The sequence below is a fragment of the Synchiropus splendidus genome, chromosome 1 (assembly GCF_027744825.2).
Source record: "Synchiropus splendidus isolate RoL2022-P1 chromosome 1, RoL_Sspl_1.0, whole genome shotgun sequence".
In the NCBI taxonomy this organism is placed as follows: domain Eukaryota; kingdom Metazoa; phylum Chordata; class Actinopteri; order Syngnathiformes; family Callionymidae; genus Synchiropus; species Synchiropus splendidus.
In genome coordinates this window covers 33,981,969-34,009,926 of record NC_071334.1, presented here as the reverse complement: position 1 = coordinate 34,009,926, position 27,958 = coordinate 33,981,969, and the positions used below count along the sequence as shown (strand labels likewise).

Here is a 27,958-nt window from a genome sequence, read left to right as displayed (position 1 = left end):
GCTCACCCGGCTGTTACTCCAGCACCGCTGCGATAGAAGAAGAGGCGTCGCTTCCAATTCCAAACACAGCGATGACAGTTTCACCTCAACCTTGTCACAAAGTTGTCGAGTTTCAATGTGCTATGTGAAAGAACTTGCTGTGAAGAAGTCAACAGGACGAAGAAGGTAGGTCTTTATGGTGTCGTAAACACGCTCCGAAACTCCCTTTGAGATGTTAACGGTCAAAGAATCATCGCTTATTAGAGGATCAAACTTCACTTATGCCACCGTTTATATGTGTTTATTCCATATCTTGGGTTCGGCATTAAAATACATTTGGTAGATTAAAACGTGGATGGTTGAGCTATCTTTAATTGCACCACGTCAGCGTCCTCGTTAGCATGCTAGCGGGTACTCATCTATTTATCTCAGTAAAAACACATTTAGATAAATACGAATTTTCATCTCAAGATTTCTTTCAGTGATCAGTCAATCAGTATAGGGTCAGTATAGTGGCCTAGTCAACCACGTTCTCGCAGCAGGTCCGGTCGGGATGAACCTGGGCTCCAAGAGTAAGAAGCGGGTGGTTCTGTCGAGCCGACCCAACCCGCCCACCGTGGAGCAGATCCTGGACGACATCAGTGGCGCTGATCCCGCTGACCCGCTCTTCAGCATCCTGGAGCTGAGCGGACAAGGTGGGTGAACTTGTGAAGCAGAAGTTCCACACGTTCACTGAGCTGCTTGTCTGAATGCAATATGAATTAAAACATCATCAAGTTTCACTGCTTTTTGAGTCTCATGCGGTCTAAGATGATTTATGGATTTCTTTACCTCCATATAATTTGATCAACTCTCCTTAGCTCCGCAGTCCAAAGTAGCTGTAAAAACTACAGTGGCCTTCATGTTTCAAAACTCCTAGATGTAAATCATGTTATTCTACTGTTTTTCTTCATTTAATCCATAATCTAATATTTTAATATTTTACACTATTATTTGACACGATAAGATGCAGGTGCTGGGCCTAATAACCACATCTCTTTTTCTTAACTGTGCCTGATCAACTTAAGTTTCATTGGATTGTAGTTGACTGTGTTTCTTAACTTACGTGCGACCAAATCCACCGCTCTTTTGTATCGAATGCAGTGTTTGTTTCCATGGGAACGGCACAGTTGCCAATCCAACAAAGTTTGGAAATAGGTTCCAGAGTGAGAACTTACCATGATGTTGGTCTTGGAGTAAATAACTGGGCACAAAAGAACATTTTTTTAACTTTAATATTAGAATATAAATTAAGATATTAAGAGCTCCAGGATGTCATAAAAGGTCAATTGTGTGTAAGAACTATGTAAAATATGTATGAAGTTTATTTGGGGAATGGCAAGAACCCATAAAACTGGGAAAGAAAATCAAAATGTTTTTCAAACAGTACAATATAGTTGAATTAATTGAAAGTGAATTGAATTACAGTAAAATTAAGCATCAGAACTGGGCTAGATAGCAAGAACTTTTTTTTGAGGACCAAATAAATGTTGGCCGGGGCCACACTTGCCCTGGTTCAGACACTGCAGTCTTCTGACTTAACTTTTGATTGATGCATTGTGAGTTAATTCAGTTGAAGTTTGAGATATGGTTGCACTTAGTTCACCTGTAGTTATATTAGATATCCAGATATTTGTCCCACAGTGGGAAAATTAGATCTAGTTTACTTGCAGTTTGATGTGGTGTGGGAATTTTCGCTTATAGGAGTAAACAGTCACTTGTTTATTCCACAGTGATTAACTGTCATGAATCCTGGATGAATTGCTTTCCTCTGTTTGCTGATATTGTATTGAGCTCATCCTCCTGTTTCTCCTCCAGACTCACAGCGCCCCTCACCAGACAGCGACGTGGAGCTGAAGTTCCAGCAGTGTCGTCGTTACCTGGAGTTGAACCAGCGACTGCAGAAGGCCCAGGAGCGGCTGCTGCAGCAGAGGGATGAGCTGCGAGAGGCCGGCCAGCGGTTGGAGAAGGACGTGGACGAGGTCAAAGGGCGAGCACTCTGACCCTCGATCCTAAACTCTTCTGGACAAAAGTGACCACTTCAGCTTGAAGATGCACATGAGGTGCATCACGTGGTGTCAAGGTTCTTCTTCACGTGGACAGACCATGTTGGAATACCTCTCATCACAGGGGGAAACCAACCACATTATCAATGATGTTTGTTTTATGAAATTTTGTAGCTTGTGAGTTATAGCTGCTTATCACCTCCCAACACAGAGGGCATTTTCATTATGTGGCAGTCTGTTGTTTACACTCATACACTTTGATTACACAATAAAACAAACTCATAAAACACTTGACTTTTATTGGATGAAAAACAAAGAGTATGACAAAGCCGCTGCTCCGCCTATGTCACATGGCACCATCACGTCTGTGCAGCCTCGTTCGCGCCGGATCTTCTCGGACAAGGCCACACAGTTACCGTCGCTCCAGCCCTCCATTTACAATTGGCACATGTCCCAGTTCGGTCTGGATGTGCCGGAACTGTCAGTTCACCCAGAAAGTTCCAGTGAAACACCTCAGGCTCAAATATAGACATCAGTGAGCGGAAACTGAAGAGCTTTTTTTCCCTCATCGGTCCTTTGTAAGTGCCATCGTGCTAATCGCTACATTCGGGGGAAACCAAAACGAATGAATGGTGTTAAGCTTAGCGTGTTTTGCAAAGAACACATCAGCCTTGACTTGCGCAACGTTTTAAAAGGACAGGAATCCATTCACGATTTTGCTCCCCTTTTGTCTTATCGCAGCTTCTATGGAATTATTTCTGTGTGCTGGACGTTGCTAGTGATGCTAACATTCACCTTAGAACTAGTGTGAAAATATAACAACTTCAGTAGCATCATTAACTCATTAAAAGATAGATAGTGAAATGGTTACAACGCACGAGTCCTTGACCAACAAAGACCTAAGCATAGGCAAAAAGACCATGTGTGAAAAGACAATAACAAAAAGGTCAACTGTTTGAATGCGAAGAAACATGTAGTGTGATTTCATCTTAAGAAAGGCCACTAGACAAAAGTGAATGTCGCTTTGAGTAGTCCTGCGCCCCTTATTTCTTTCATTGATCAAATTTTTGTCGGATGAAAATTGTCGTTAACTAGCTTTGTGTGTCACAAAAAGGTCCTGGCGAAAATGTTTGGACCCTGCTATTGCTAACTGCTAATGAATTGGCGGGCGGAAGGACGAAGACTTGTTGAAGTTAAACCTCCACTTTCCATTTGTTAAAAATACACACTCTGACATGAGCTCTTGTTGTGACAGACCACTGCGTCTTATTTGAGCCTGTTCTGTCCGTACACGCGGGCTGGTGTTGCAGCAGGCTGTTTCTTAAAAGGGCATGTTTTCTGTCATCACTCAGACTTCATGCTCTGTCATTCATTTCTCGGCACAGTCCAAACAGCCCGTCCACACTGTGCACGCTTGTTCGCGTAGGAAAGTGATGTTCAGATTACAGAGGATATTCATAGTCTTCTTGCTAGCACTACTTAAATAGCCACATGGTTAAGCGGGTCACAACAGGTTATAGATGCTTGCAGCCTGTGACGACACACCTTAATTTGCGTAGTACAGTTATCGGCTACCACAGTTGAATCCATTGTTCATACGTGGTGTCTGTGCTGCACAGACTGCGCTCAATGAACACATTAGAAAACCACTGTGTGTTGTCATCCAGTACTTATAAGGTCGACGGGTGAGTGTGTATATATATATGTATATATTTATATAGGCGCACAGTATATTAGCATGCTGTCGGGAAGCAACGAGACTATACCCAACAGGACGAGTTGAAGATTTGGTATGGCTGCATTGCACTATTTACAGTTGTAGTACTGTTGTGTGTCGAGCATGTACAAGGAGGTGCGGGACGCAAATTGAGCCCACTAGCAGTGAGTGTTAGAAAGTATTTCCTGGGGCACAGTTTGAAAGAGGAAATGAGAGTAGCAGGCTGACGACGGAGCTGTAAAAAATAATTTACATGGTTCCTCGACACAGTTCAACATCGTTTTGCATATAGTTCAGTTCTGTCCTGAAAACTGACGGGAGTGTTGGCCCGGATAGGTCTCTTGTTTCTCCCCCGGGGCAATGAGTCCTCTACAAATACAAAACAAGTAAAAAAGATGCTGTTCCTCCATAACAGATGGAAGTCTGTGGTGGCCTGTGAACAGCAGGCCTCAGCCAACAAACGTCCAACCTTGTTCTTACGGAGGATGGAAGCTGTGTGAATGCATGAAAGGAAAGGGTCACCAGACAAGGTTCTACGGACCTTCAGTCCCAGATTATGACTCGCTCTTTCCCCCAGACTTGATAACCTGGCTCTGTTGGTCTGGCTGGCAGCTCAACATGGGACTTGGGGTATAGTTGAACGGAGTGACTCTAGCAGCTTTGCTTGGCGAACCTTGGCGGAAGTGGACTGCCCCGCCCGTGAAACTGTCGGACGTTCCTGTCGAGAGGTTGCTGTGGCTCCTCAGCGAAACGTCTGAATCGCCATCTTGGTGGAGACTCCCGGAATTGGCACTGAGCTTTCTGAGCAGTACCAACCGCGCAGCTTCCTCTGAGATTACTGTGGCAGTGTCTGTGGTTGGACCGGTGCCTGAGTTAATCTTGCTTTGGGCGAAATCTTCCGTCTGAACGGTTGCATCACTTGTTTTGCGTGATGCGAGTAAAATTGTTGGCAGTTTACTTGTAAGGGCTGCTTTTGGCTCCTCCTCTTCAGGGGAAGGCGCCAGAGGCAGAGCGTTAGCAGGCAGAGTGCTCTTCAGAATCTGGGGTACGTCCTCATCCCTGATCCTCCTCCAGGTCACTCTGTCATTCAGTCGAGATGCAGATCTTTGTCCTTTCTTCTTGGTATCATCCTCACTTTTTGCCCTCCCGCTCGAGTCAGAAGATGAAGAACGGAGGGAAGAACGGCTAGTCACTCGACTCAGTATGTTGATACTCGGTGAAGAGGCATGCCGTTTGAAGGTGTCCCCATCTTGCTTCTGCCTTAATGCCGCAATCCTGTTCGGCCCATTTCTCTGAGCTGCTCTACAGGGACTTTCAGAACTTGTTCTCCTGGCTGGACGCCTTGCAGACAGGTCTCGTTCACTAGAGGTGGCTCTGGAGAGTGCAGACGTCAGCTTTTGAGGGCCACTGTTTGGTTTCTGGGGCAGCTGATTTTCATTCTTCTGCATCCGTCTTGGAGGCTGGACTGCTGCTTTAAGTTCCTGACAACGTGAAGAGCATAGAAAGACTGCAGATGCACCTGGTACTGCCCGTCGAGGTGATCCGCCCTGAGAGCCTGGCCTGATGTGTGCAGATCCGTCACGTTTGCCCATAGTCTTGGACTCTTTAATGAAAGTCAGTTGTCTCAGAAACCCATTAGCATCTGAATCTCCCCCACTGGAATGGGCAGAAGCCATCCTCACCAGGTCAAATCGATTTGCAGAGAGGCTTCTTTTGCCATTGGCTGGTCCTTGTCTGGTGACGGTTTGGTTGGTTACCAGGGGTGACAGCGGCCTTGGTTGTCTGACTGTGTTTTGCATGAAAGGGATTCTTACGGGAGATTTCTGTGTCTTTGGCGGAGGAGATTTTTCATTTCGGTTCACAACCGGCGAACGTCCCTTCCTCTCGGGCGGGCTTTTTGCTGGCGGACTTTGGACAGGAGACTTTTTCTGGTTTAGCTTGTTTGTTTGCGTTGGGGGTGAGGGCTTCTTCTGAGACTGCTTGGATGGAGTGGAGCTCTGTGAGGATCCAGAAGATGAGCTTTTCGGGATCCTTGGAGGTGGGGTAGAGCTCCTCTTTGGCAGAGACAGTTCTGTGTCTTGTGGTCTTCCTAGCCTGTGAAGGCTCTTGGATCTGTGCTGAGCAAGGTCTGGGTTTTTCGGTGCATTTGTCTTGGTTGGTGCTTTTCTCGGGGGCGGTCTCTGTGAAGGAGCGGCTTCCTTTTGTGGCGTGTAAATCACAGTCCTCCCTCTGAAAACCACCGGCAGGTTTGGCACTGGTTTACGCACTGCAAAATCAAGTGGCGTGTTGGCCTTCTTGTCTTTGGCAAACTTCTTTTCCTTGGGTGTGAAGCTGGAGGTGGACATGAATGATAAGACTGACTCCGTCTCCTCCGAGGACGGCTCTTGAGACTTAGTGGCCTGGAGTCCAGTGACTACGAAATTGGCCCCTTCCTGAATGGCCCTCCATTCAACACTGTTGAGGTCGGAATCGTTGTCCCACGCTGTGTCATCGCTGTCTAGCTCTTCGTCCATTTTCCAAGCATCACAGTATTTCTGTTTCTGGATGTTCTCCTTCTTCTTCCGGGCTGCGGGCTTCCGTCTCTGTTTGGGCATCGCAGAAGTAATGCATTTCTGAAGGAGGTCATCCTCCGAGTCCATGCTGACCGAACTCGGCGAGCTTTGTTCTTCATAGTGTTTTTGAATGCTGATCTTCCTCGTTTGTTGTAACATATTCAGAGTCTTGTTGTGTCTGTTTTTGTACGATATTTGTTGTGATTGAGACTCGTCGAACTCAGCATCACTCAATGAACTGAGGGAAGAGCTGAGCGAGAACGCAAATGACTCGTCTTTTATCAAGTTCTGTTTGATCCTCTGAAAGCCTCGAGCCTTTGTTTGGGAGTTATCTGTCTTGCCGACATTGGTCATGCTCCGTGAGAGAGTGTTCCTGACACCTTCTCTTGTTTGTTTTCGGGCCAATTGCTTTGTTCTGTCAACCTCATTTTGTGCCTCTTGTAAGTAGATGCTCTCCTCTGATGACTGTGACAGTTGTTGAAACAAGGCTTGTTTTTTCAGAGCTCCAGCATTGAGGTATGCTTCTCCGCTTTGTTTGATGATGGGCAGCTGACCTTGCCTCTTTCTCTGTTGATTAGGTGACTGTTCACGATTCCTTTGGCTGGCAACCCTGTCGGCGACCTCTTTGCTCTGCATCAGTATCTTCTGGGTGGGAACAACATGTTTGGATGCTCGGGTCAACTGAATGTCCTGAGGGTGACTGCTCTTGTTTGGCTTGTGGAAATGTGAAAAGATCCTTAAATCCTCGATTCTCTTGGCATCATCATCGAGTTCCTGTTTGATGCCCTTCGCTGTGCATTCCTTTGCCCCCCTCTCCTTGACAGAATACTGAAGTGTCTCATCGCTTAGAGACGTTGTGCTGGAGTAGTTGACTGCTGTCCCTTCTGCAGAATCGGTGAATGAGGAGTCGTCACATTTCAAGTCTCGTTGTGGAATGACGATTCGTCTTCCAGGATACACTTGGGTTTTCCCGTTTGGCAGCATCATGTAGACAGGGAGCTGTATTGGCTTTCGGGAGTTGAGAATGTGTTGCGGTATGGTGGTCACCAAGGATGGCCTTACTTTCTTGAACTTGGAAGGCATGGCAGAGTTTATGCATTCTTTAAGAATTTCAATGTCATCGTCAGAGTTCCCCTCGCTGTACCGCTCACCCCGATCTTGTTCGTCCTCATCTAGATATTCGTTTTTGTCACTTTGCTGCATTAGCGGCGTCAATTTCAGCTCCACGTCTTTTTGTATGTAATGTTCATGGAGAGGAAGGGCGCTCAAGCTCGAAGCACATGAGAAATTCTCAGTAGGCTTTTCAACGGTGAAGTAGATCATCGAGTCCAGGTCGGGAGGAAGGTTGAACCTTTCTTTGGAGTCTGCAATCTCCATGAATTTTCGTAAGCTGCTCTCCCACTGTACCGACGTCCCTGTTGCTTGCCCGTCTGGCCCAGTTGTCTCAAGGCAACATGGAGTTTTACTTCTGCTCGGAGGCATGGTTTGCCCTGGACTATCTGGGAGGTCACTGGGGCTAATCGTCCCGTCAATCATTTCACTGCAGGGGTCACTTTGGATCGAGCTGGCGATTGAGGGCGACTCAAAGCTGCCCAATGAACTCACAGAGCTGCAGCGGCTCATGACTAAAGGTGTATCGTGGACATAGTTCTCAGAGGAGCTTGATGGAGACCGGTCATCTTCAAGGACGGCAGGCGAGGCTCGGCGAAGGAAGACCTTTTCCTTTTTAGCAGGACACGGGATTTCTATGGGAACTACGTCTTTATTCGGGAAGGTTTTAGAGTCGGTCAGTAGCAACTGGCTGTCACTCAAATCCTCCAGGGTTTCATCCTCATCCTGCTTTGTCACCACCTCACCATCCTCCACTTCAATTATCTCTAGGGATGAGTCGCTTTCCAGCTCATTTTCACTCTGTCCGTCAAGTGCTCCATCTCCAGAAGAGAGGGAAGACAAGGAGCTGCAGCGGGAGAAGCAGATTGGTGTGTTCTCCACTGAATATTTCTGAACCGTCTCCATTGGCCCAATGGTGGGGCTTCTTGCGGCATTCATTGGGGTGAATTTGGTGATACTGTCCCCAGTCATCACCGTCGGGACCCACGCTTGCCTTCTCATTGCTTGAGCTGCCTGAACGTTGATTGTTGTCTTGGCTACTCCAAATTTTGCCACGCTCTGGATCAGTGGGACTTGCTGATATGAGGGAGAGAGCTTAATCGATGCCATGCTAACATCTGAGGACACTTTAGTGGACACACTGACGGGGGTTTGTGCTTGTGGGTCTTTGTTCTTCTCCGCGTCTGAATTAATCAAGTCTTTTGCATCTTTGTTGTCCACTGAGTCTCTTTCCGGTACGTCTTGCTGGCTTGTCTCATTCAGCACCGTGTGTCGAACACTCAAGAACTCCTGATGAGCCACTTTAATATCTAGTTGGTTCGGCCGTTGTTTTTGTACTGCCACCTTTGGAGCAGCTGGTACTTGTTCTTTGCTTCCGCAGTAGCCATCACTGGTGCTGCCGCTGTTGAGGCTATCGGTGGACACACTTGTATGGGCGGTTTTGAGGCGTAACAGTGCATGGGCCCGACTGAGACGTTCTCGATGTGCCAAACTGCTGGTGTCAGAGAGGCGGCATGGGGAGCACGAGCTAGCTCTGGCTTCATTGAGCTCGTTCAAGCCATACGACCAGTCCGCCAGGTGGTCCTCAGAGCTGAGGCTCAAACTGTCTTCGGAGGAAGTGTGCATGGTGATGTCATCCACTAATCTGTCGATTTTGGCAACGGTGTTGGTGATCTTTTTGGCTAGCTTCTCCGCTGCAGCTGAAACAACATCATCCGAGGGGGCTAGTCTTCTCTCAGCCATCTGGGGAGGATCCATGTCTCTCTCAGGTTCAATCTCTCTTTTACGTGACTGGTTCTGCAGAAGGTTTGAGTTGGAGAGGAACATCGATAGCATGGAGAAGCTTCCCGTGTCGAGACTGCTGGAGACATTCGGTGCCTCGTCATCATCAAAGCAACCAGAATCAGACGCGTAATCTTTCGCCAGGCTCTCAATGTGGCGTAGAGGCTTGTGGAGAGTCAGATGTTTCGGGCTTTGCTTCTCAAGAGTGTCAAATGTCTCTGCAAGGTGCTTTGCATCCAGCTCCGCCTCCAGGGCCTTCTGCTTCCTCATGTAAAGTGAAGGCATGCACGAGCCAGGGGACACCACGGCCATGTCTTTGTACTTCAGGGGTCGATTGGTGAGCAGATTACGTAGCGCTGCAGCGCTGCCCATGGCTATCATCTTGTGTTTTGAGTGGATAAGGTTACGCAGCATGCTAACAGCTCCTAAATCCCACAAGAGCTCTTGGTCCTTCGGACTTCTGGCAGAGAGGTTCCAAAGGGTCCCACAGGCATTGCTGACGATGGTCAGACTGTGTGAACGAAGGTGCTGCAGCAGTGTCTGTAGGCAGTTGTGGTCTCTGAGGACTTGTCTACACCAGAGAGAAAATTCAAAGAATTATTTTGAAAGATTTCGTCATTTCGAGACTTGAGTTCATACCTGTAGTCCTCTCGAGTGGCAACCAGGCTGGAAACGTTACGGAGGATGCCTCCCCCGCTTTCAATGATGGCGAGCGAGTTGGTCTGACAGCGGTATGTTAATGTGCTGACCAGGAACCCAAGGGCACTTTCCACCGAACAGATGGCCATTTTGTTCTCAATGCTGTGTGCTGACAAGTTCCACAGAGCGCTCAGAAGACTCTTCAGGGTGGACTCCTGGAAAACGGGCATTTTTTAGCGCTGTTTTTCAACGTCTTCACTTGGCTTTACTGTTACCTTTGTCGCCTGCAGTGCACAGGTCATTAGCGCCGACACACAGCCGATGTCTCTCAGCACCCTCTTACTGCTGATGTCAGCACGCCAGGACAGATTACGAAGAATGCTGGAGACGACTTGGTGCAACTCCTCGCTGTCTGAACTCAGCTGGGCCACGAGAGCCTGAAGGGAGCTCTTCTTGGAGCACAGAGTGGCCTGTCCGAAGGTAAAGAGAAGTTAAACGCTGTAGACTACATCGTGAATTCATCACCGATTGCTTCAAAAGTCAGTCTCTGAAATGGCAATGTTGCAATCTAACGCAATTTCAAAACTACTCTCGGAACATGATATTGTGTTAAAACAGACGGCAGTTTTTTTCTTTTTTTTACAAAGCTAATTTGCAAAGGACCTTCATGTTGTCCCAGAACCATAAATGATAGCAATTTTGAAACAGAAAATCTGCTGTAAAATCAGACATTTTCAGTCAGTGAAATCCCAGAGTGACTGGAAAGCAATCATCACATCAGCGGTATTTGATGTAGGATTGTGTCCAGGAGCTTCACGCCACAAAGACTTCACAGTGAGAAACGGGGCACATAAACTACTGACTGGTTGCACCACCTTATTCACAACGTCTCCAAAGGTGAGGTTGGTCAGCGCCATCCCTGCGTATCGGCGCAGTGCCATGTTGATAGGGTCGTTCTGCATGCCGTACATGGACTGGTCAAGGTGAATCAGGTCTGCCACCACTTGGAGACCACCTGATGAGCAATGTGATCCGGTCATGGAAATGAATTGATAAGTCTTTGGCGTTTTAAAGAGTCTGTGTACAAACCCAGCTCATTCATGGCCCGTCGGTACTCCTCTTCAAAGGAGAGCTTCATGATGGCGCACATGGCCTGACAGATCTGAGGGTCGACTGGTTCCGGGATGTCTACAGAGAGTGTCGTTAGAACTGATCCCACTCTTCTGCTCAAGGATGACTCACCTGTGGTTTTGGTTCCTCCAGGTGAAGGAATGTCAGTGTGGCTCTCGATCCAGTCCCAGCCGCTGTCACAGTAGGTTCTGATCTGCTCCAACATGTGCAGCACCCTCATCTCCCGCCGGGCCTGGCCCTCATCCTGCTGCGAGTAGATGATGTTGTGCAATGCAGCACTGGCCCTGGACTTTGCCTCACGGCTACAGCAAGTCGTCACGGCCTCTGCTGTTCCGGTGTTGTCCCCGGGAACCTCGTGCAGAATCTGGACCAACAGGGGGACGCAACCCGACTTCCTCATGGCGATGCAGCTGTCCTGGGAGCTGGACATGGCCAGAAGAGTCCGGGACATCTCCTCCTTGTCCCGGTTGGCCAGCATGGAAAGCAGCCAGAAGACCATCTCCACCTGAAAGAGGAACACAGGATTGGTCCCCAGAAGAATCTTGTCTGTAGCCTTTCAGCAAACCAAGGTGTTGTTTTAAAAAAATAAAAGTCATCTATTAGTAGACTCTTCCCTAGTCTTTAGAAAGAATCACATACCAAACAAGGCATGTGGTCTCAATGTAATGGAAGCAAGGAGTGTCTGCGCGTTACCTTGCTCCCTCCGTCGGCTGCTGCCTCAGTTCCTGCCGCTGATGACGTGCTGTTCTCGGGCTCACCAACAGGTGGCTTCTCTGCTCCCGATAACTGCACACACGTGGATGTTCGTTTATAAAGAATAATAAAAAAACAAATTGTTTATACAAATTCAAGCTGTGTTTCATGATCGTTGCCTCTGATACGTCTTAAATTATTTCCATCTTAATGCTTTTAATGTCAGATTTATGAGCTTTAAATACGTTTTTACTTTAAAAAAAAAACGCAGATAGAAATTCGTTTAATAATCAGTTCATCGCGTCTCTATTTTTGTGCAGATTTTCCAGAACCATATATCAATAATCCACTGAGATAATGAGTATTTTCATAATGTGTTGTTATAATTCGTCATAAAGCAAAGTATGGTTTATCTGGACATATTCCTTTCTTAAATTATCTTAATTATTTTTTGTTTGTATTTTTAACAGTAGTGTAAAAATAATATTTTTCTTTTGATGAATAGGCTACCTGTGATTGATTTTGTGATAAGTTACGGAGACACAGGAGCTATTCAGGCTGCAGTTCTCTCCTGCACCACCAGAGCGCGTGCAGTGACAGGACGTGCAGCACCAATGTGCAGATCAGTCAGTGGTGCGATCACTGCCGCAGGTGAGAGAGTAAATCCTGGCCCGGGTCCAGACGAGTGGGCGGAAAACAACATTTGACCCAGTTCTTCTGTCAGTGTCGGGGCCCAATAGCAGCAGTATTGATCGCTTCAGCGGGGAAGCAAACTCACTGCACCTCAGGAACATTCCAGGTTCCTCTCTTCCATGAGACAGAGGCATTAATCGAAGGGACTCTTGGAAGAGCTGTGGATGAGTCCAGACAGAGAAAAATCTGTCGCTCGCTACAACTGGTGACCGCCACTGGACTGTGGGAGGAAACCAGAGTGCTTCCCATATGGAGACATTGACCCACAAAAGAGTCATCGCAACTCAAACATATCCTTGAAAACACAGCAACAGAATGTTTGTCTACATCGGACATTTTACATTTCACACACAAACAGGAGTCCGCACAGCACTAGAGCCGCCACCTCCTCACTGCCGTCGTCATGGTGACGCCTCAGGGTGCGAAATGTGAAGTTAAATCAGGAATGGAATCAAGTCTTTTAGCAGACAAAGAATGATGCTTCTTAAAACAAAGAAAACTGACCTCCATCGACCCAACTGGTCTTACGACAAACCTGCTCGCTTGGTGCACAGCAACGTTCTCTTCACCCGTGAATCCCCCGGACTTGACCTCTACAGCCACCGTACTCACACATCACCGTCACAGATTACAGATCCCACACGAAACTGGGCCCATCTGATAAACCTGTTTGTGTTTCAGCAGCACCAAATTTAACGCTAACCGTAGCTATACTTGTTCTTTCCGATAAAATCTGTCATCCATCAGAGGAGTTTACAGAGCTGGCTTGAAGAACAAGACCTTAGTTTGTGACATTATCTTGCCCTCTAGACAGGAGGGAGCACAATCCACCAACACCAGCGCCAGTTATCATCACTGCGCTCACAGCAACATAAAACTTTTCATGCTGCAGTCTTGCTGCTTTCTCAAGAGTGTCATGTGACCAGGCAACCAATCCTGAGTAGAGCATGAAGGCCCCAAACTCAGACAAGGGGAACGCACTCTGACACTATGAGGATGTATGGAAGGCCATCGTTCTGCCTCTGTTTTAAGTGGGATTGTAGTTTTCTCCCTTCAGCACCTCAAGTCTGAACATGAGTTCAAGGAATGCTGAGAGCTCTGGACTTGGCAAGAGGACGTTAGGCCTCCAACTGAGCTGGAGCCAGTTGGTGCTCGTTGGTATTCTGGAGGGAGGCCAGGCAGAAAGCAGCCACCGTTTCTCTGTCTTTATTTCTGTGCTCGGTGCCAACTCTGCGGCTCGGCAACAGCCAATCACGGCGCGGCTCAGCCGACGATGCTGCTTGGCAACGAGCTGGTGAGGCAGGGAGATGAAGAGGGGGTGGGGGGCTGCAGGCTGGGAGAGAAGCGCGAGGGTCAGTCCAGAACCTTCAGTTGCATTTTAGTCTGAGGAACAAGGTTCAGATCAGTCAATGAGGAGTTAAGTCATGACACGCCAAGGGTTTTTAGTCAGATAATGTAATCTTTGCCAGTGACATTTTATGTTGTTGTTTTCTGCAAACCATTGAGTTTATTTCGAGGTTTTACTGTATATTTGATACAGCTGTTTTTTTTCATCTCACAGTCTGAAGTGTTTTCTTTTTTTCAATTTCACCGACTCATTAACATATATATTTTTTTGGTTTATTTACAAATCTATTTCTTTATGTTACGCTTCATAGAGACATTTTTCTTTTGCTTTAGTTTGCTGACATTTTTTCCACTTTACTCTATTTCTTACTTATTGTTTTGTTTATTATCTGTTTTCTTTTTTCTCTCAATTGTTATTTATTCAGACGGTCATTTATTTAGTCTTACTTTCATTTCTTGTGAAATTTTATTTTTAATATATGTATTTTAAATGACTGTTTCAGTGTATTTACACATTCATATATTTATTCTATGCTTATTTTTTTTCACTTCATCCTTTACTGTTGATTTCTATTGTCATTATGCATCGTTATTTTTGTTTATTTATTTACCTTAGTGTCTTATTGTCTTAACAATGATTTTTCCTATTTAGGTCAATATTCCAAATATATTTATAATATGATAATGTACTGCACAGAAGTCACATCATTATCATTAATATTGAGAATAATAAAACAAAATAAAAAAATATTTAAAAAATGGAAGTATACAAATTTCACAGGTGAAGAAAAAAAAGTAGTAAAAATGACACAAAAATTGGTTTCATGCTTCCAAAAAAACAGTTGAACTAATGAGATCCGGTCCGTTCTAGGCCCAGTCTCGGATTCCCGTACTCTGAACCTGAATCTCACTTCTGCATGAAACATTCATCATCCTGCAGCTTTCAGTTTTCAGGTCAAAGGTCATCCAGTGAATTATTGATGAGCTCAGCTGTGAAGGATCATCAATGATGAATGAAACAGGCCACGCCTACGACACCCACCCATTAGATGTTTATGCAGATGTTTTGACTTGAGAAGGAAGTAAATGGGGACTCACAGATGATCTGATAACTAACTAACTAAATAAATAAATCTGTCACTTACAGCACAAAACACAGATCTTGGTCTTATAAAATGCTGGTGAAACATTTAACTGTTGTAATGTGACCTTTCTTGAAATACAGCTGTTAGCAACCCATGAATAAATATTAAATATTTAATTGTATATATTTCCTTCAATGGAAGTCATGCTTATACATATATATATATATATATATATATATATATATATATATATATATATATATATATATATATATATATATATAGCTCTGCACTGGAGCTGAAGTGGAGAGTAAAAGACAGAGTCAGCTCAGCCCTGATGTCTTCATTTGAAGCCCCCGGCAGAAGAGTGTCAACCTCAGTCCAGACTTGCAGCTTGTCTGCCTAACCTTGACCTCTGACCTCCCCAGCGCCACAGCAGCAACACCCAGATGTTGTAGCCAATCAGCTGCTTCGGCCCAGAAATGCAGAGAAACTGGTCGAACCAGAAACTGCTGCAGCAGAAGAACGACAGAGTTTCTCTCTGAACCCATGACGGACGGCTGAAGTCGCTGGATTAAAGCGTAGTGCTGTCGATGACTTGAACTGGATCAGAACCAGATCAACCAGAGTCACGATCAGGTGAGTGATTTTGAGTCTGCAGTGTTTGGCTCGCTGTGATTCACAACTTCCACTTCAGAGAAGTTCAAATCGCTGAAAAAGTGAAGCTGGATCAAACTAAACTCTCAGTTCTGCCTTGATTTTCACCTAAGAGTGGGGCAGATTTGTGTTTAAAAACTCACAATAAAAGATGGAAAGATACAATTCACGACAAAAAAGTTGTTTTTTTATGTGAAGAAACTCAAAATCAGGAAAAAAAACTGCATAATATGGAGTTCAAACTGCTGAATGGAAGTCTGACTTTTTTTAACACGCTGATCTGTTTGACACTAAAAATTAAAGATAAAATGTGTGTGAAATGGTTGAAGGGAAAATATCTGTTTATGCTTAATAAATATTTAAAAATATTAATCTATTATTTTCTTTTTTTTTTAACTGAATTAAAATGGGAATAAATAAAACTCAGTCACAATTAACGTCAACTAGATCAGTCCAAAAAAAGTTAGATCAAAAAGTCGTACTTTTGAGAGAAACTGAAAATGAATTGGAGATTAAAAAAGCAAATAAATATTGATAAGATTTCACATTGTTTTGATTAAAAGCCACATTTGAGCCGCATGAGATAAGAAGTCAAACTTGTGAGATCTTATGAGAGCTACACTGAAACAAAAAGTCATAAAATGAAGACATTTAATTTATAAAAAAGAATCTGTGGGATGAAAATTAGAAGCGTAAAGTGGTGTGTGAGTGTAATTTTTTTTTTTTTTTTTTTTTTTATAAACAGTCAAAACGATAAACTAAAAAGTCTCCTGAGGCTCCTGAGACTGAAACTTAAAATCTATGAGATAAAAAAGTCTGATTTTGAGATGAAAACAGTCGCACCGGTGAAAACAACGAGAGTAACTGGACTGTTCCAAGAGTCATATTTGTGAGCTGAGACTTTAAGGGGTTATTTCTAAGATTAAAACAAATTATTTGAGAAAAAAAAAGGTTTGAGGTTTGTTTGGTTTGAGTCTCACAGTTGAACGTTTGTCACACAGGTCTCATACTGAAGGTAGAAATGGATAAACATGAAGACGACACGACTGAAAGGTGTGATCCAGAACCAGACCTCCCTAAGAGAGTGGAAAGTCGGCCCCCACTGGACTCCAGGCTGAAGGAGGTCAGAAAGTCTCGGCCTCTGACGCTGTTCAAAGAGGACTTGAGCCACTTCAAGGAGAACCTGCTGAATGCGCTGAAGGACAAGGACGGCAGGACGACTCGACAGGACACAAAGAGCAGCGTCAGCGCATTGACTCTCCTTAGAGAGGACTTGAGTCAGCTGAAGGAGGATGTGAGCAGCGTCTTCAGACTCGGACTACACAAGGACGGCGTCTCCAAAATAAGAGTCGCCAGTGAAGGAGAGACGGAGACTGTGGAGAATGAAGAGGCAGAGAAGAGCAAGGAGGACCAGTGGTGGGATGGGGTGATGAGTGAAGATGACTTGACAGTCAGTGCAGTGGACATCCAGGAGAGCAGCTGTGCTCAACCACGGCAGGAGCAGAGTCCAACAGTGGCGGGTGAGTTTCGTACCCCGTGACCGACGACCTGGATAGCTCTGTGACAGGTGTACTTTTCCTCAGTTGAACCAGAAGGTGGTAGCGATCAGGTGGGTCTCAGCTCCGCTCAACTCTCCGCTGAAAATGGGCGCACGAGTCAGGAACCAGAAGAACCAGAGGGTTCCTTGTGTGAGCCTTTGTCATCCCATCTCTCACTCCTGGTTTCCAGAGACACTCAGAAGTGCGACACCAGGTGAGTGGTGACGTGAAGAGAGTATCACAAACGTTCTGATCCAAGTGTTGTTCCACAGGGCTCAGCTGGAGAGCGACCCCTGGTGTTTGAAGAACTGTGAGTTTCTCTCTCATCAGACAGGTTACTAGTCAAAGACGAGCTAAGAAGCTGATCCATAGTAGCCACAACATAAAAAGCATATAAATTAATTTGTGGATTTGTTTTTTTTTTGCAGTCGCCTGTTACTTGACGTTGGACCCGAACACAGCTAACTCGGAGCTAGAGCTGAGCGACTGCAACCGAAAAGCTACCCGAGTCTGGTCTGACCTCCGACCCTGCCATCACCCGGACCGGTTCCGGTTCTGCCCGCAGGTCCTGTGCAGGGAAGGCCTGCTGGACAACATGTACTGGGAAGTGGAGTGGAGCGGCGGCGCTGATATCGGAGTCACCTACAACAGCATCTCACGGAGCGGCGACGTGGCTAGCTGCCTGCTGGGTCACAACGAGCGCTCCTGGAGTCTGGAGTGTCAGGAGGGGAGCTACACGGCCAGTCACAACAACACAAGGGTGGGCTCCTCCACACCCCAACCCTTCAGCCACAGAGTCGGGGTGTTCTTGAACTGGTCTGACGGGTCACTGTCCTTCTATTGCGTCTCTCCTGACACCATGACCCACCTCCACACCTTCAGCTCCACCTTCACCGAACCCTTGTACCCTGGCTTCTGGGTTTGGGCGTACGACGGCTCAGTCACACTGTGCCAGGTGGAGATGAACTGGGAGCGTTTACTACAGTGACAGTGGACCACCCGATACCTGGAACACCAAAACTCTGGCGCTCATTTCACCAAATGTATTATTTATTAAACAGTTTTGTCAATAGCTTTGATGCCATGAACCAGATTTTGAGTCATCATACTCCCAGAGGGCGCTGGGCCTTCACCTCTGACCAACATGGGAATGTCCAGCCACCCTCTGAACTGTACTCACATACAAACATTCACTCAGCAGAACAGCAACATCTAGTTTGCTTCAGTGCCACCTATACTGTTGTTCAAGCTACTCAGTCCAGACTGAACTCCACCTGACCCACGGTGGAACCAGTGGGTGACCTGGGTCATCTGGACAAACGCAATGGCAGACCTAGCATCTTCACCACTAGAGGCGCTCTCTCAAACCAGCTAAAACCAGACTGAATATTTGGTCTTCTGTTGTCCGATTATTAGTTATTAAATGGCAAGCAGATTTATTACCAAAACCATTGTGTCAAAGTCAGTAGATTATACCAGGTCTCTTGCTACATCCAAACCAGGGCAGAGACACTTTCATGTTACCACCATGACACCAATGTCAGCGTGTTGGACCAGGTCGGATGGTTGTTTGTGGTCTCGATCTGCCTGTGTGTGAACATGTGTGACCCACCTGCAGCTGACTCTCCTGACTGCCTCGAGCCTCCTGCAGCTCCTTTTCCAGCTGCTCCAGACGAGCAACACGCATCTGCAACACACACATGAGTGCAGTCGGTTCAGACGACCCAGATGTTCCACCAGAGTGTTCATCCTACTGACTCACACGTCACGCACAGACAAGCAGTCCCGCACGCATTGTGTTCTTGCAACTAAAGTTAAAATTAAATAAAAAATATGTGCAGAAAAGGAGGTAAAATGATGAGGTTGGGTGTCAAAATTCATAGATAAAACCAAAACAGGAATTATGTACCAAAAAAGAAGTTTGAATTATGAAAAATGGCGAAAAAGTTGGTCTTCTGAGATGAGACATTGTTAGATGAAATGGTACTAATACTTTGTAATTCAAGACCAAACTCAAAACATAAAAAGTCCTACTGATGAGATACAGAGTCTTTATTATCCAAAATCATTTTTTTAAAATACGCATAACACAAAGCATATTCTAAATTACATTTTCAGAATTAAAAAAAGGTTGAAATTTTCCGTAAAGCTGAGCTAAAATGTCACAATAAAGAGATTGAATCCATAAGATTAACATAAAAAATATAATATTATAGGTTGAAAAATAATCTATAAATTAAACAGAAAAATAACAAGCAAAAATTTAAAGTCAAACTAATGCCACTGATAAAAACAAAAAACAAAAACAAACCAAGAGATTTTAAAACCAGGCTCAAAGACAAAAGGCGCCATTCTGCCATAATTCACACTCCAGTTAGTTGAGTATCCATCTGCTCATCGTCTCACCTGCGTCCTCTGCACCATCTCCTCACTGGAGCCGAAACGTTCCTCCATCACAGATCGGACCTGCTGAGCCTCGAACTCCAGCTGCTGTCGGATCAGATCCATCTGCAGGGAGAACTGTCGCACAGAGTGCAGCGTATCAAGGTTAGCAAAAAGCTTTACCACACAGAGTCATCTAGAGGCCAATTATTTAAGTAAAATAGCAACATTTCATAGGGCAGGAGAAGTAAAGCTACAATTTTTCAGACACAATATGAATCCTGGGTCTAGTAATGAGTACGCTACACAAAAACATGACGAAGAAATTAAGCACAGCAGCACTGTTAAGTCAAAACATTGTTCTCCAGACACAAGAGCAGAAGACCTATCATGATGTGAAGCGTCTCCAATGACATCTTACCGTGTCGATGCGAGGCAGATGAGTTAGTTTCTGAGACAGCGCCTCCAACTGGCTGAAGTACCAACAGCGCTCTCTTTCTTCACGATCGATCTCTCCAAGCAGAAGATTCCTGTTGAAAGTGTCAGTTGTTAGGCACAGAAACGGACCTCGGCCCGTCTCAGTTGGATTATGCTACTTCACTTTTTGTCATGTGTTTGTGTATACTTGAGTAAAAATGTAGAGAGAAAACATAAAGAGATGGTTGTTGAGTGACGAAAGAAAAACATGCTAGGGCCAAGGCCTGCGAGCTTGATCACCGAACAAGCCAACAGTTTGACCGGCAAACATGAGTCGACCTAACTGACTGTAGACAAAACCCTGCGAGCAACCTTTTTTGGCCCCAAAGTCATGAATTTGAACCTATTTCATATGATATCAAGCTAAAACAAATTGCCCTTTTCGAGCTTAATACCGACACATGTGACATATAAAAAGCAGGTCAAAGGTCACCTCTCTTTGTAGAGCTCCTCTATGTGATGGTCACTGAGTCGCCCGTCTGCCGCGGTGATCACAGCCGTCTTGGGCGGCGCTCCATCCAAGATGTGGTGTGGCAGCATGAGCGACGAGTCCCCGACCGACGACAAGCTCTGGCGGGACGCGGCTCGGAGCGGACTCCTGCTGCGGGCAGCCGGCACGGGCGAAGGGGCTGAGCAGGTGGAGGGAGGAAGAGCCAGGCGGTCATCCAGCTCCGATGACCCCCCAAAGCCCCCAGCCATCACCCTCAGGTTGTGAGTTTGGTGTTTGAGCTCGTAGTAGTTGGTAAGATCCATGTGGAGTTCTGAGGAAACATTTGAAGAATGAGGTTCAAGTTCTGCTACGACCCAGGAGACAGGTGATGCGCACGTAAACAGGTCTGACTCGGCCTAGTCCGACGACACCGACCTTTGAGCTGATGCAGCACGTCGCTGCGCCCGGACGATGCCAGCGTTCCCGCCTCCTGCTCCAGTTTGCTCTGCAGCTGCTTCAGAACTTCCTGAATTTCAAAAAACAAAACACATCGCTGTATAAACCCTGATTTCCTCACAGAAATTGGGTTTAAAAAACAATAAAATATGAAGTTGATCCTACATTCATGCGTGGACATTCATCCTAGCATCTCGCTCACCTCAGCCGGATAATCCTGCTGCACATCTGGACACGTGAGTGAGGTCACGTGTGTGTGTCCTCCCAGCAGTGTGTATGTGTGTATGGATTTGTGTGTGCGTCAATAGGATTTGATCCTTTCTGCTGGACATTCTTTTTGCCGTCGCACTCATGAGTCTGTGCTCAGATGTCGATCCACAACATGTTGAAATATCTGTTGACCCACTTGTGAGTCGCACAGACTCTCATCTGCCCAGACTGGGATATTCCTAAATCAGAGTGTCAGCTCCCCGTCTGGTCCCAGCCAGAAGAGTGAACGAGAAATTCAAACTGAAACTGAAAATCAATGGTGTGTGTGTGCGTGTGAATCATTGATGAGATCTTTCATTGATTTCTTCTCATTCGATCTCTGACGCGGCGGGAAGTGACCCAGCCACCATGCTTGGTTGTGCTAACCCTTGTCTGGACTCACCTTCATGCCGATGGTCTCCGTCTCCAGCTTGGACAGGTGGTTGGAGTTGTCCTCCAACTCCCTCCTCAGGTGGGAGTTCTCCTTGCGGAGAGCCTCCACCTGGTGGGCCAGCTGGTCATAGGTTGCCACGTGGGCCATCGTGAAGCGCCCCCTGGAGGTGGACAGAGAGGAACGAAGCGTTACAGCCAACAACCACATTAAAATATAAATTAAACAATAAATAAATAGAATTCTGAAGAGGAAAAGAATCAATCATCGTGTGGGTTGGTCCCAAAAGTGGCCATGGACCTCTTCTTGGGCAAAAATAAATTTGATTTTATTTTAGCTGAAGTGTTACAACAACAATTACAATCGTACAATAATATAATAAATTGTGCAACCATCAGTAACACATCAACACAAAAAAGTCTGAACGGTGTGTTGTTGTTTTTGCCATACAAATGATCAATAGCAAATGCTTAAATGAAAGCCTTATAGAATTATAATACAAAGAATATAAAAAAACATGTTGCAACAGAAAAAAAAAAACAATGAAAAATCCTAATAATAATGTCACTGAACCCACTACAACATAAATTAATAATAAACATCAGCTAAAATGAATGGAAAATATTATTAAAAAATACAAATAATAATAATTGATATGATAAAATGGTGAGATAAAATATGGCAAAAAACACGCCATTATGCCATATTTAATACAATTGTTTCATACAAGAAGTTAATTATTTTATCATGTCAACAACCCTCCATGTTGAGTTTCATGAGGAACATTTCTGATGGCAGAGTTGAAACTGCAGCAGCTCAACTAATATCTGAGAGAAAGGAGTCATTCAGTTGAAGACCAAGCTGAAGATACTCGACATGATTTCAGAGAGGTCACTGACTCTGGGATCCTGCACATGCTCAGAGCGAGATGTGCTGAGTCAGAGTCACCCTCTGAGTCAGAATTGCCGTTTGCCCTGAATCGGAAGCCACCGAGGCTGAGCTCAGACTGCACATCTGACCCCCGGGGAGTAAGAGCAGGATGAAGCTCTAGCAGCAATTGTAAATGTGCCCTACATACAAATCAGTTCAACTAAATCACACACACACCTTAGACCTGGTGGGCTCAGCACTCACCACTACACATCTGGACCACCAGAACCAGTGACCAACTTCTGCCAGGCTAAAGCCTCCCCTGTAAAGCCTCCTGTCACTTCAGCTGACACTCTGACATCACAGTCACCTGTGCCCGACCCTGCCAGCTCTCACTTCTCCACCAGGCTTTCATTCCTTCTTCTTGTTCATTTATTCAGACTTTAACTCCTACTTCTAGTCCACTATATGATCAGCAAACATCATCATCCGGGCAGACTCCTCCCTCACATCACCTTCCATCAACCTTTTCAGTTTGTTTTCGAACCTATTTATGAACATTAGCTCGGTTCTATCATCTATTTATTTACATTTGATTTGATTTGATTCAACTGCCTTTATTCTTCCCACAATGGGAAAATGTGGGTTGTTACAGCAGCATCACAAACATCAATGACAAACATTGAACATTAGTGTATATTTGTAGATGATCAAAATCAGTCATTTATATACTTTTACGGTTTCATTCTGATATTTCTATTTTTGTTTTTTACCATCTTTACCTTCAATTGCTCTCAAGTCATATCCCATAGCTGTTGGTACCAATATCATCTAAACCAGACTTCCACCACTCTACCAACAACGTCCTCTGGAGAACAAACATTGTGTGTCCTGGTTCTGCCGAGCTCAGCTGGTGTTCCCCATCAAACGCTTCCATATTATTGATGTTCTGTGTCACCGTGGCAACACCCCTCTCTGTTACCATGGAGACACTCGTACATCATGTGACTGCTCTGACATCTGACGCTCTCACTCGACATGTGAAGCTCTCAGGAGATCGACATCGTGTTTGAGGTGGTGTGTGGAGGTTGCGGTTGCCATGGCAACAACCCATCAAATGCGTGCGACCCCAATATCAAACCCCAATAAAAGAGATGGAAACTGAAGCTGAGTTTCTGAGGATGAAAGCCGGAGGAGGAAAACACTGAATTATTCAGAATATTGGAGTCACAAGAACGCTCCAGAACCAGGCCCAGTTCTCTTCCCTGGCCGTTTTCCAGCTTGCTGAGTCAGCAGCACGGAGGTCGTCCCACAATGTCGTATTCTTATTCTGCAGGACGGTCACAAGCAGCACCGTCTCAGTGAAGACAAAGGACGATAGGTTTCAGGCGCCGTGGTCGAACTTTCAAAGATTTTCTTATTTTCTGTAGCTCTACTTAAGTCTAAGTGACTATTAACCCTTTAACAACTGCACTGGGATTTTTGGACTATTTTTTTGTGGCATATTCTGATTACATTCGATCATTTGCTTTCAAATGACATTTCAATTTCCTTCCTAACTGGTGATTATACTTTGTAATGTGATCATTATTTATACATATTGTGTATGTTTTTTAAATCGATATTGACTTTCTCAATGGGCACACTGACATTAATAACAGAATTAGAAAAGTGCCGTCAGTTTGCCGGTTTAAATGATCTCAAGCAAAGATCCAGAGTGAACAACCTTTATTGACAATGACACACAGAATGTCAATTCCATTCACTGTCTTCTCTTTGTGCATAAATGACAGTTACAAATGAAACCATAACTAAGGAGAAACTACCTTGAAATGTTATCTTTTTTATTAATTACAATCTTAGTTGTAATAGTTGTAAAGTTGTGAAAATTTATAGTTGAATTGAGCTAAGTTCTGCTGCTATTATAGTATGTCTTCCTGTGTGTGTTCGTCTGTGTGTTTGCATTTAGTGAATCAAGTAAATTGATTCTTTGTTGCTCATAAAATATGCTAGATTAGAACCAGTGTAGAATAATAGCAAGCATAGTTATACTTCATAATAATCTTGTTTCACACGTCCACCATGAAATAAATGTTTTTCAATGCCATATACTGTAATCCGACACAAGCAGCCATGATCATTAAAACATGGGAACACAATCTGCCTGAGTTTCGGCTCATTAACCACCAAAGTTTGAAATAGTGCACGTGTTTTCACAGTCCTGGTGAGTGGCAAATATGAGAGCAAAAAACTGATCATTTCAACAAATTAAGATCTAGTTGATTTAAAAAAAAAATCAGCAGCATCTTTCCTATTAGATGAACAAAGAGTGCCGATCACGCCCATCCTCAGTTCCACCCCCACCCCTGCTCACTGTACCCTCCTGAGACTGTCTGGTTACCGCAGCAACCGCATCTTGCAGGCGGAGAGGGAGGCGGTGCAATGAGAGGCAGAAAATGGCGGTGACTGAACAAGGTATGTCTGTCATGCTGGACTCCAGTGGGCTGAGTAAATCACTATTTAAACAGAACTTGAGCCTCTGTCTTAGCGCAGTGCCAAAGCTGCAATGAAGGATCACCGTATTTCTCAACTCTGCATTACAGCAACTCAAAAAAAAAATACTATATATATATATATTTTGTCACCCAAAACTCATCCATTCATACCTCACCACTGTTCACGAACTGTGAACGGGTCCATCATTTCAGCTACCACATTTTTGAAGTTTCAAGGCATGACACTTTTCAGAGAACATTCTAGACAGGTCTCCAGTCCATTACAGGACACAGCGCTCACGCACAGACTCATAGACACTTTACAGTCACAAGTAAGCCTCAGTATGTTTTGAGGAGGAAACCAGAGTTCCCAGAAATCAACCCAAACAAGCATGTGGCCACAAGAGTCCTGACATGAAAAATATCATTTATGTTCCAGGTGGGGGGAAACCCCGGGGCAAACCCAGTACACTTTTATGAGTTGATCCTAGAACACCACTGGCAGCCGTTTTGAGAGAAATTCAACTTGTGTGCAGCAGAAATGAGGTCGTGCGTTCTGACTCGATCACTCAAGATGTGACAGAGATGTTGCGAGCCATCCTCACACTGACAACAGACTATTGTGTCAGTGATCAGTGTGTCCAGCCTTCATCAGTTGACATGACTCACACGCTGTCAGTGAGAAGCTTCCAGACAAACTGCCATCACACCAGGAGATCAGGAGGACCTTCTGGACATTATGGATCTGCAAAATGGCGGCAGCCCAGTTTGCTTAAACCCAAAAGATGAATAAAGCTCAGGACAACTTTCCAGATCTCCCAGTCTCATTTGAATAGATGTCAGAAATCAATGTGTTGCGCCACAGGGGCGAAAGCTTCAGCACACAGATCGACATCCATCTAACTGCTAGGACGAATGGACGACAACAACATCATTATCAGTGCTGTCAGCTCCATCCTTACATAACCTGACGTCACTCTCTCCAGCCCCGAGAGGAACAACTTCCTGTACGACTCACTGACTCATCGCCCCGGTCGCCTTCACCACTGTCCCAGCTGATGTGACCTGACAGAGGTCAGAGGTCACAGCACCCCTCAAGGGGTGTCTCAAGAAACCATTTGTATTCAAGAAAACAGTTTTGTCTATATACAGGAAGATTTTTATTCTTCTTTTTTTCCCTTATTGTTCATCAGCAAAACTATTAAGCAAAACTAACTATTACAAAATTCCAGAGACTAAAACATCAACAATCAAACTTCAGGTGACGTCAAATATAGTTTATTTACTCTCGACATGCAATCTAGTGTAATCTAATGTCAATGTTTAGGGTCCAACAATCGCTTTAAAAACTGTAGATTGAATTTATGTGTACAAGCTTGCTGCTTAACAAGAATATACGTTCTTTGCGTCACGTTCAAGGTCGTACCTTCAGAAAAAATACACTAGTATGTAATGTATGAACCTACTGATTATTACAAAGTCACATACAAGCCAAAGGGGATTTGATTTCATTTTGTTTGTTTTTGTCAGGTAAGAAAAGATGGCTTCCTGGTGGTGGGTTCAAGGACAGTCAACTAGTTTAACGATCGTGCAGGAAATATTGATAAAAACCTCATCGGAAGTCAGAGACAATGTAATCGAAACAACCACTCACAGCGGAAAACAAACATATGAGTGATTTTCGAGTCAAGCATTTATGGAATGTCTAAATAACTATTGTAACGTAAATTAAAAGCAAATAATCCATCTGATGAGATGGGTTATAAACATTTATTAATAGTTTAAGAGTATTTTCAATTTTCAAATTCTGATATTCAGTTTTTTGTAAGTGACCAAGTTACAAATAAATAACATTTAAGATGCTGACACATTTGAAATACTTTCTTTGGTTTTGTCCTATGAACCCGAAATATCTTGAATAAAATGTATATATTTCCTCTGAAAGCATTGGTTCTTACTCCACAAAAAGATTGAATTTCATCACAGATTTGTGTTTACAGATGAAACTGCAGTTTCAGTGATTCATCTGCTTATAGACATCAGTAGAAATTAAAAAATAAACAGAAATACACTGAAAGAAGACAAATACTGGGAGTATTGAGAGCACAAACACAGACTGAGCATGAGCTCATCCATCACACTGGACTGGTCCCACCCCTGTCCATCAACACCTTTGCCCATTCAACTGGCCTAATATCAGCCTGAACTCCAACCCAGCACATTAGAACTGACGAAGCCTTCTGGATAGGAGGCCAAACCTTTCCTCTGACTCTTACTAGTCCAGTTGACCTGATTCAGACCTCTGCTGTCAAAGGTGGCTCTTCAGAAGCATTGATGATAAACAGACCTTTGCAGGTGGATTCCTGGAGAGCCCCTGCATTATTTAATCCCACACAAATTAGCTCTTGATGTGACCCAGATTACACACCAGCACATGAAGGAGTTCGCACAAAATGGCTGCTGAGTACGAAGAAGTCCGAAGTGGTGATGGAGAGACGTCAGTGGAGATGTATCTGAATATTCACCAGCTCTCATGCACAGAATTAATGAAGCCTGCAGGAGAGATCAGCCGGAACAAAAACACAGCCACACACACGCGCGAGATTCGCTGTTCGCACAATCGACACCCCAAACCATTAAATATTAGATCTTTTTTATTATCACTATTCTCGCATCGGGTCGTTTCCAATCATCCATTTTTCCAGAATCATCTCCGAATCTGGTGGTTCCATCTCAATATGACGACGTCTGTGACTCACCATCCCTCCATCATGCACCCTCCATGCTCGAGGAGACGAACCCCGCATCCTCCCATCCCCCCAGAACCGCATCAAAGGTGGATGAACAAAACAAACCACGTCCAAGAATGTGAAATAAAGTCATCACAAATCTGATCTGCTCTGACCTTCAGCGTGATCCAGCGCCGGGGTTCTTCACTGCCTCTCGCCCTGCTCCCCAATCCCGGTTTGGTTTACGGCCGAACCGGGCCGAACCGGGGACAGCAGCAGCCGCACAGGCGGTCCAATGGAGCGGATAGTCCGAGTCGGTGCGGATCACTCGCGAGGAGGGAGAGAATTTAGGGGAAGAAAATGAGCGACGATTGTTTTAGCTCATGGTGCCGAGGAGAGCCGAAGATGTGCGAAGCGTGCGTGGAAAGACAGAGGGCGTGTGTGTGCGCGCGCGTGTGTCGGAAGCACGCACCCACAGTGTCAGCAACAAATAAGCATTTCTCCATTTTGC

The 27,958-nt window shown here is 44.9% G+C and overlaps 3 protein-coding genes across 4 annotated transcripts; 2 read left to right on the top strand and 1 right to left on the bottom strand.

Moving 5' to 3' along the window:
* The first annotated feature begins 13 nt into the window (after positions 1-13).
* On the top strand, positions 14-2,311 carry c1h19orf25 (chromosome 1 C19orf25 homolog). Of its 2 annotated transcripts, none has more exons than XM_053853606.1 (3): positions 14-165; positions 519-674; positions 1,837-2,311. In XM_053853606.1, the coding sequence occupies exons 2-3, from the start codon at positions 533-535 to the stop codon at positions 2,019-2,021; spliced, it is 327 nt and encodes a 108-aa protein (XP_053709581.1). In that variant the 5' UTR covers positions 14-165; positions 519-532; the 3' UTR covers positions 2,022-2,311. The 2 variants fall into 2 exon arrangements, with proteins under 2 accessions (XP_053709581.1, XP_053709582.1); XM_053853607.1 differs by having other exon boundaries at positions 15-165; positions 522-674.
* Positions 2,292-27,872, bottom strand: apc2 (APC regulator of WNT signaling pathway 2). The gene is made up of 14 exons (XM_053853559.1): positions 27,624-27,872; positions 21,366-21,516; positions 20,693-20,783; positions 20,261-20,588; positions 19,772-19,880; positions 19,375-19,488; positions 18,581-18,655; positions 11,649-11,741; positions 11,067-11,460; positions 10,914-11,012; positions 10,700-10,839; positions 10,100-10,294; positions 9,825-10,039; positions 2,292-9,756 (listed from the first exon to the last, which is right to left on the bottom strand). Exons 2-14 carry the CDS (start codon positions 21,501-21,503, stop codon positions 4,296-4,298), a joined length of 7,452 nt encoding a protein of 2,483 aa, XP_053709534.1. The 5' UTR covers positions 21,504-21,516; positions 27,624-27,872; the 3' UTR covers positions 2,292-4,295.
* On the top strand, positions 15,273-18,296 carry LOC128752404 (E3 ubiquitin-protein ligase TRIM11-like). The gene is made up of 5 exons (XM_053853578.1): positions 15,273-15,412; positions 16,432-16,950; positions 17,014-17,182; positions 17,241-17,278; positions 17,397-18,296. Exons 2-5 carry the CDS (start codon positions 16,452-16,454, stop codon positions 17,954-17,956), a joined length of 1,266 nt encoding a protein of 421 aa, XP_053709553.1. The 5' UTR covers positions 15,273-15,412; positions 16,432-16,451; the 3' UTR covers positions 17,957-18,296.
* Positions 27,873-27,958: the final 86 nt, after the last annotated feature.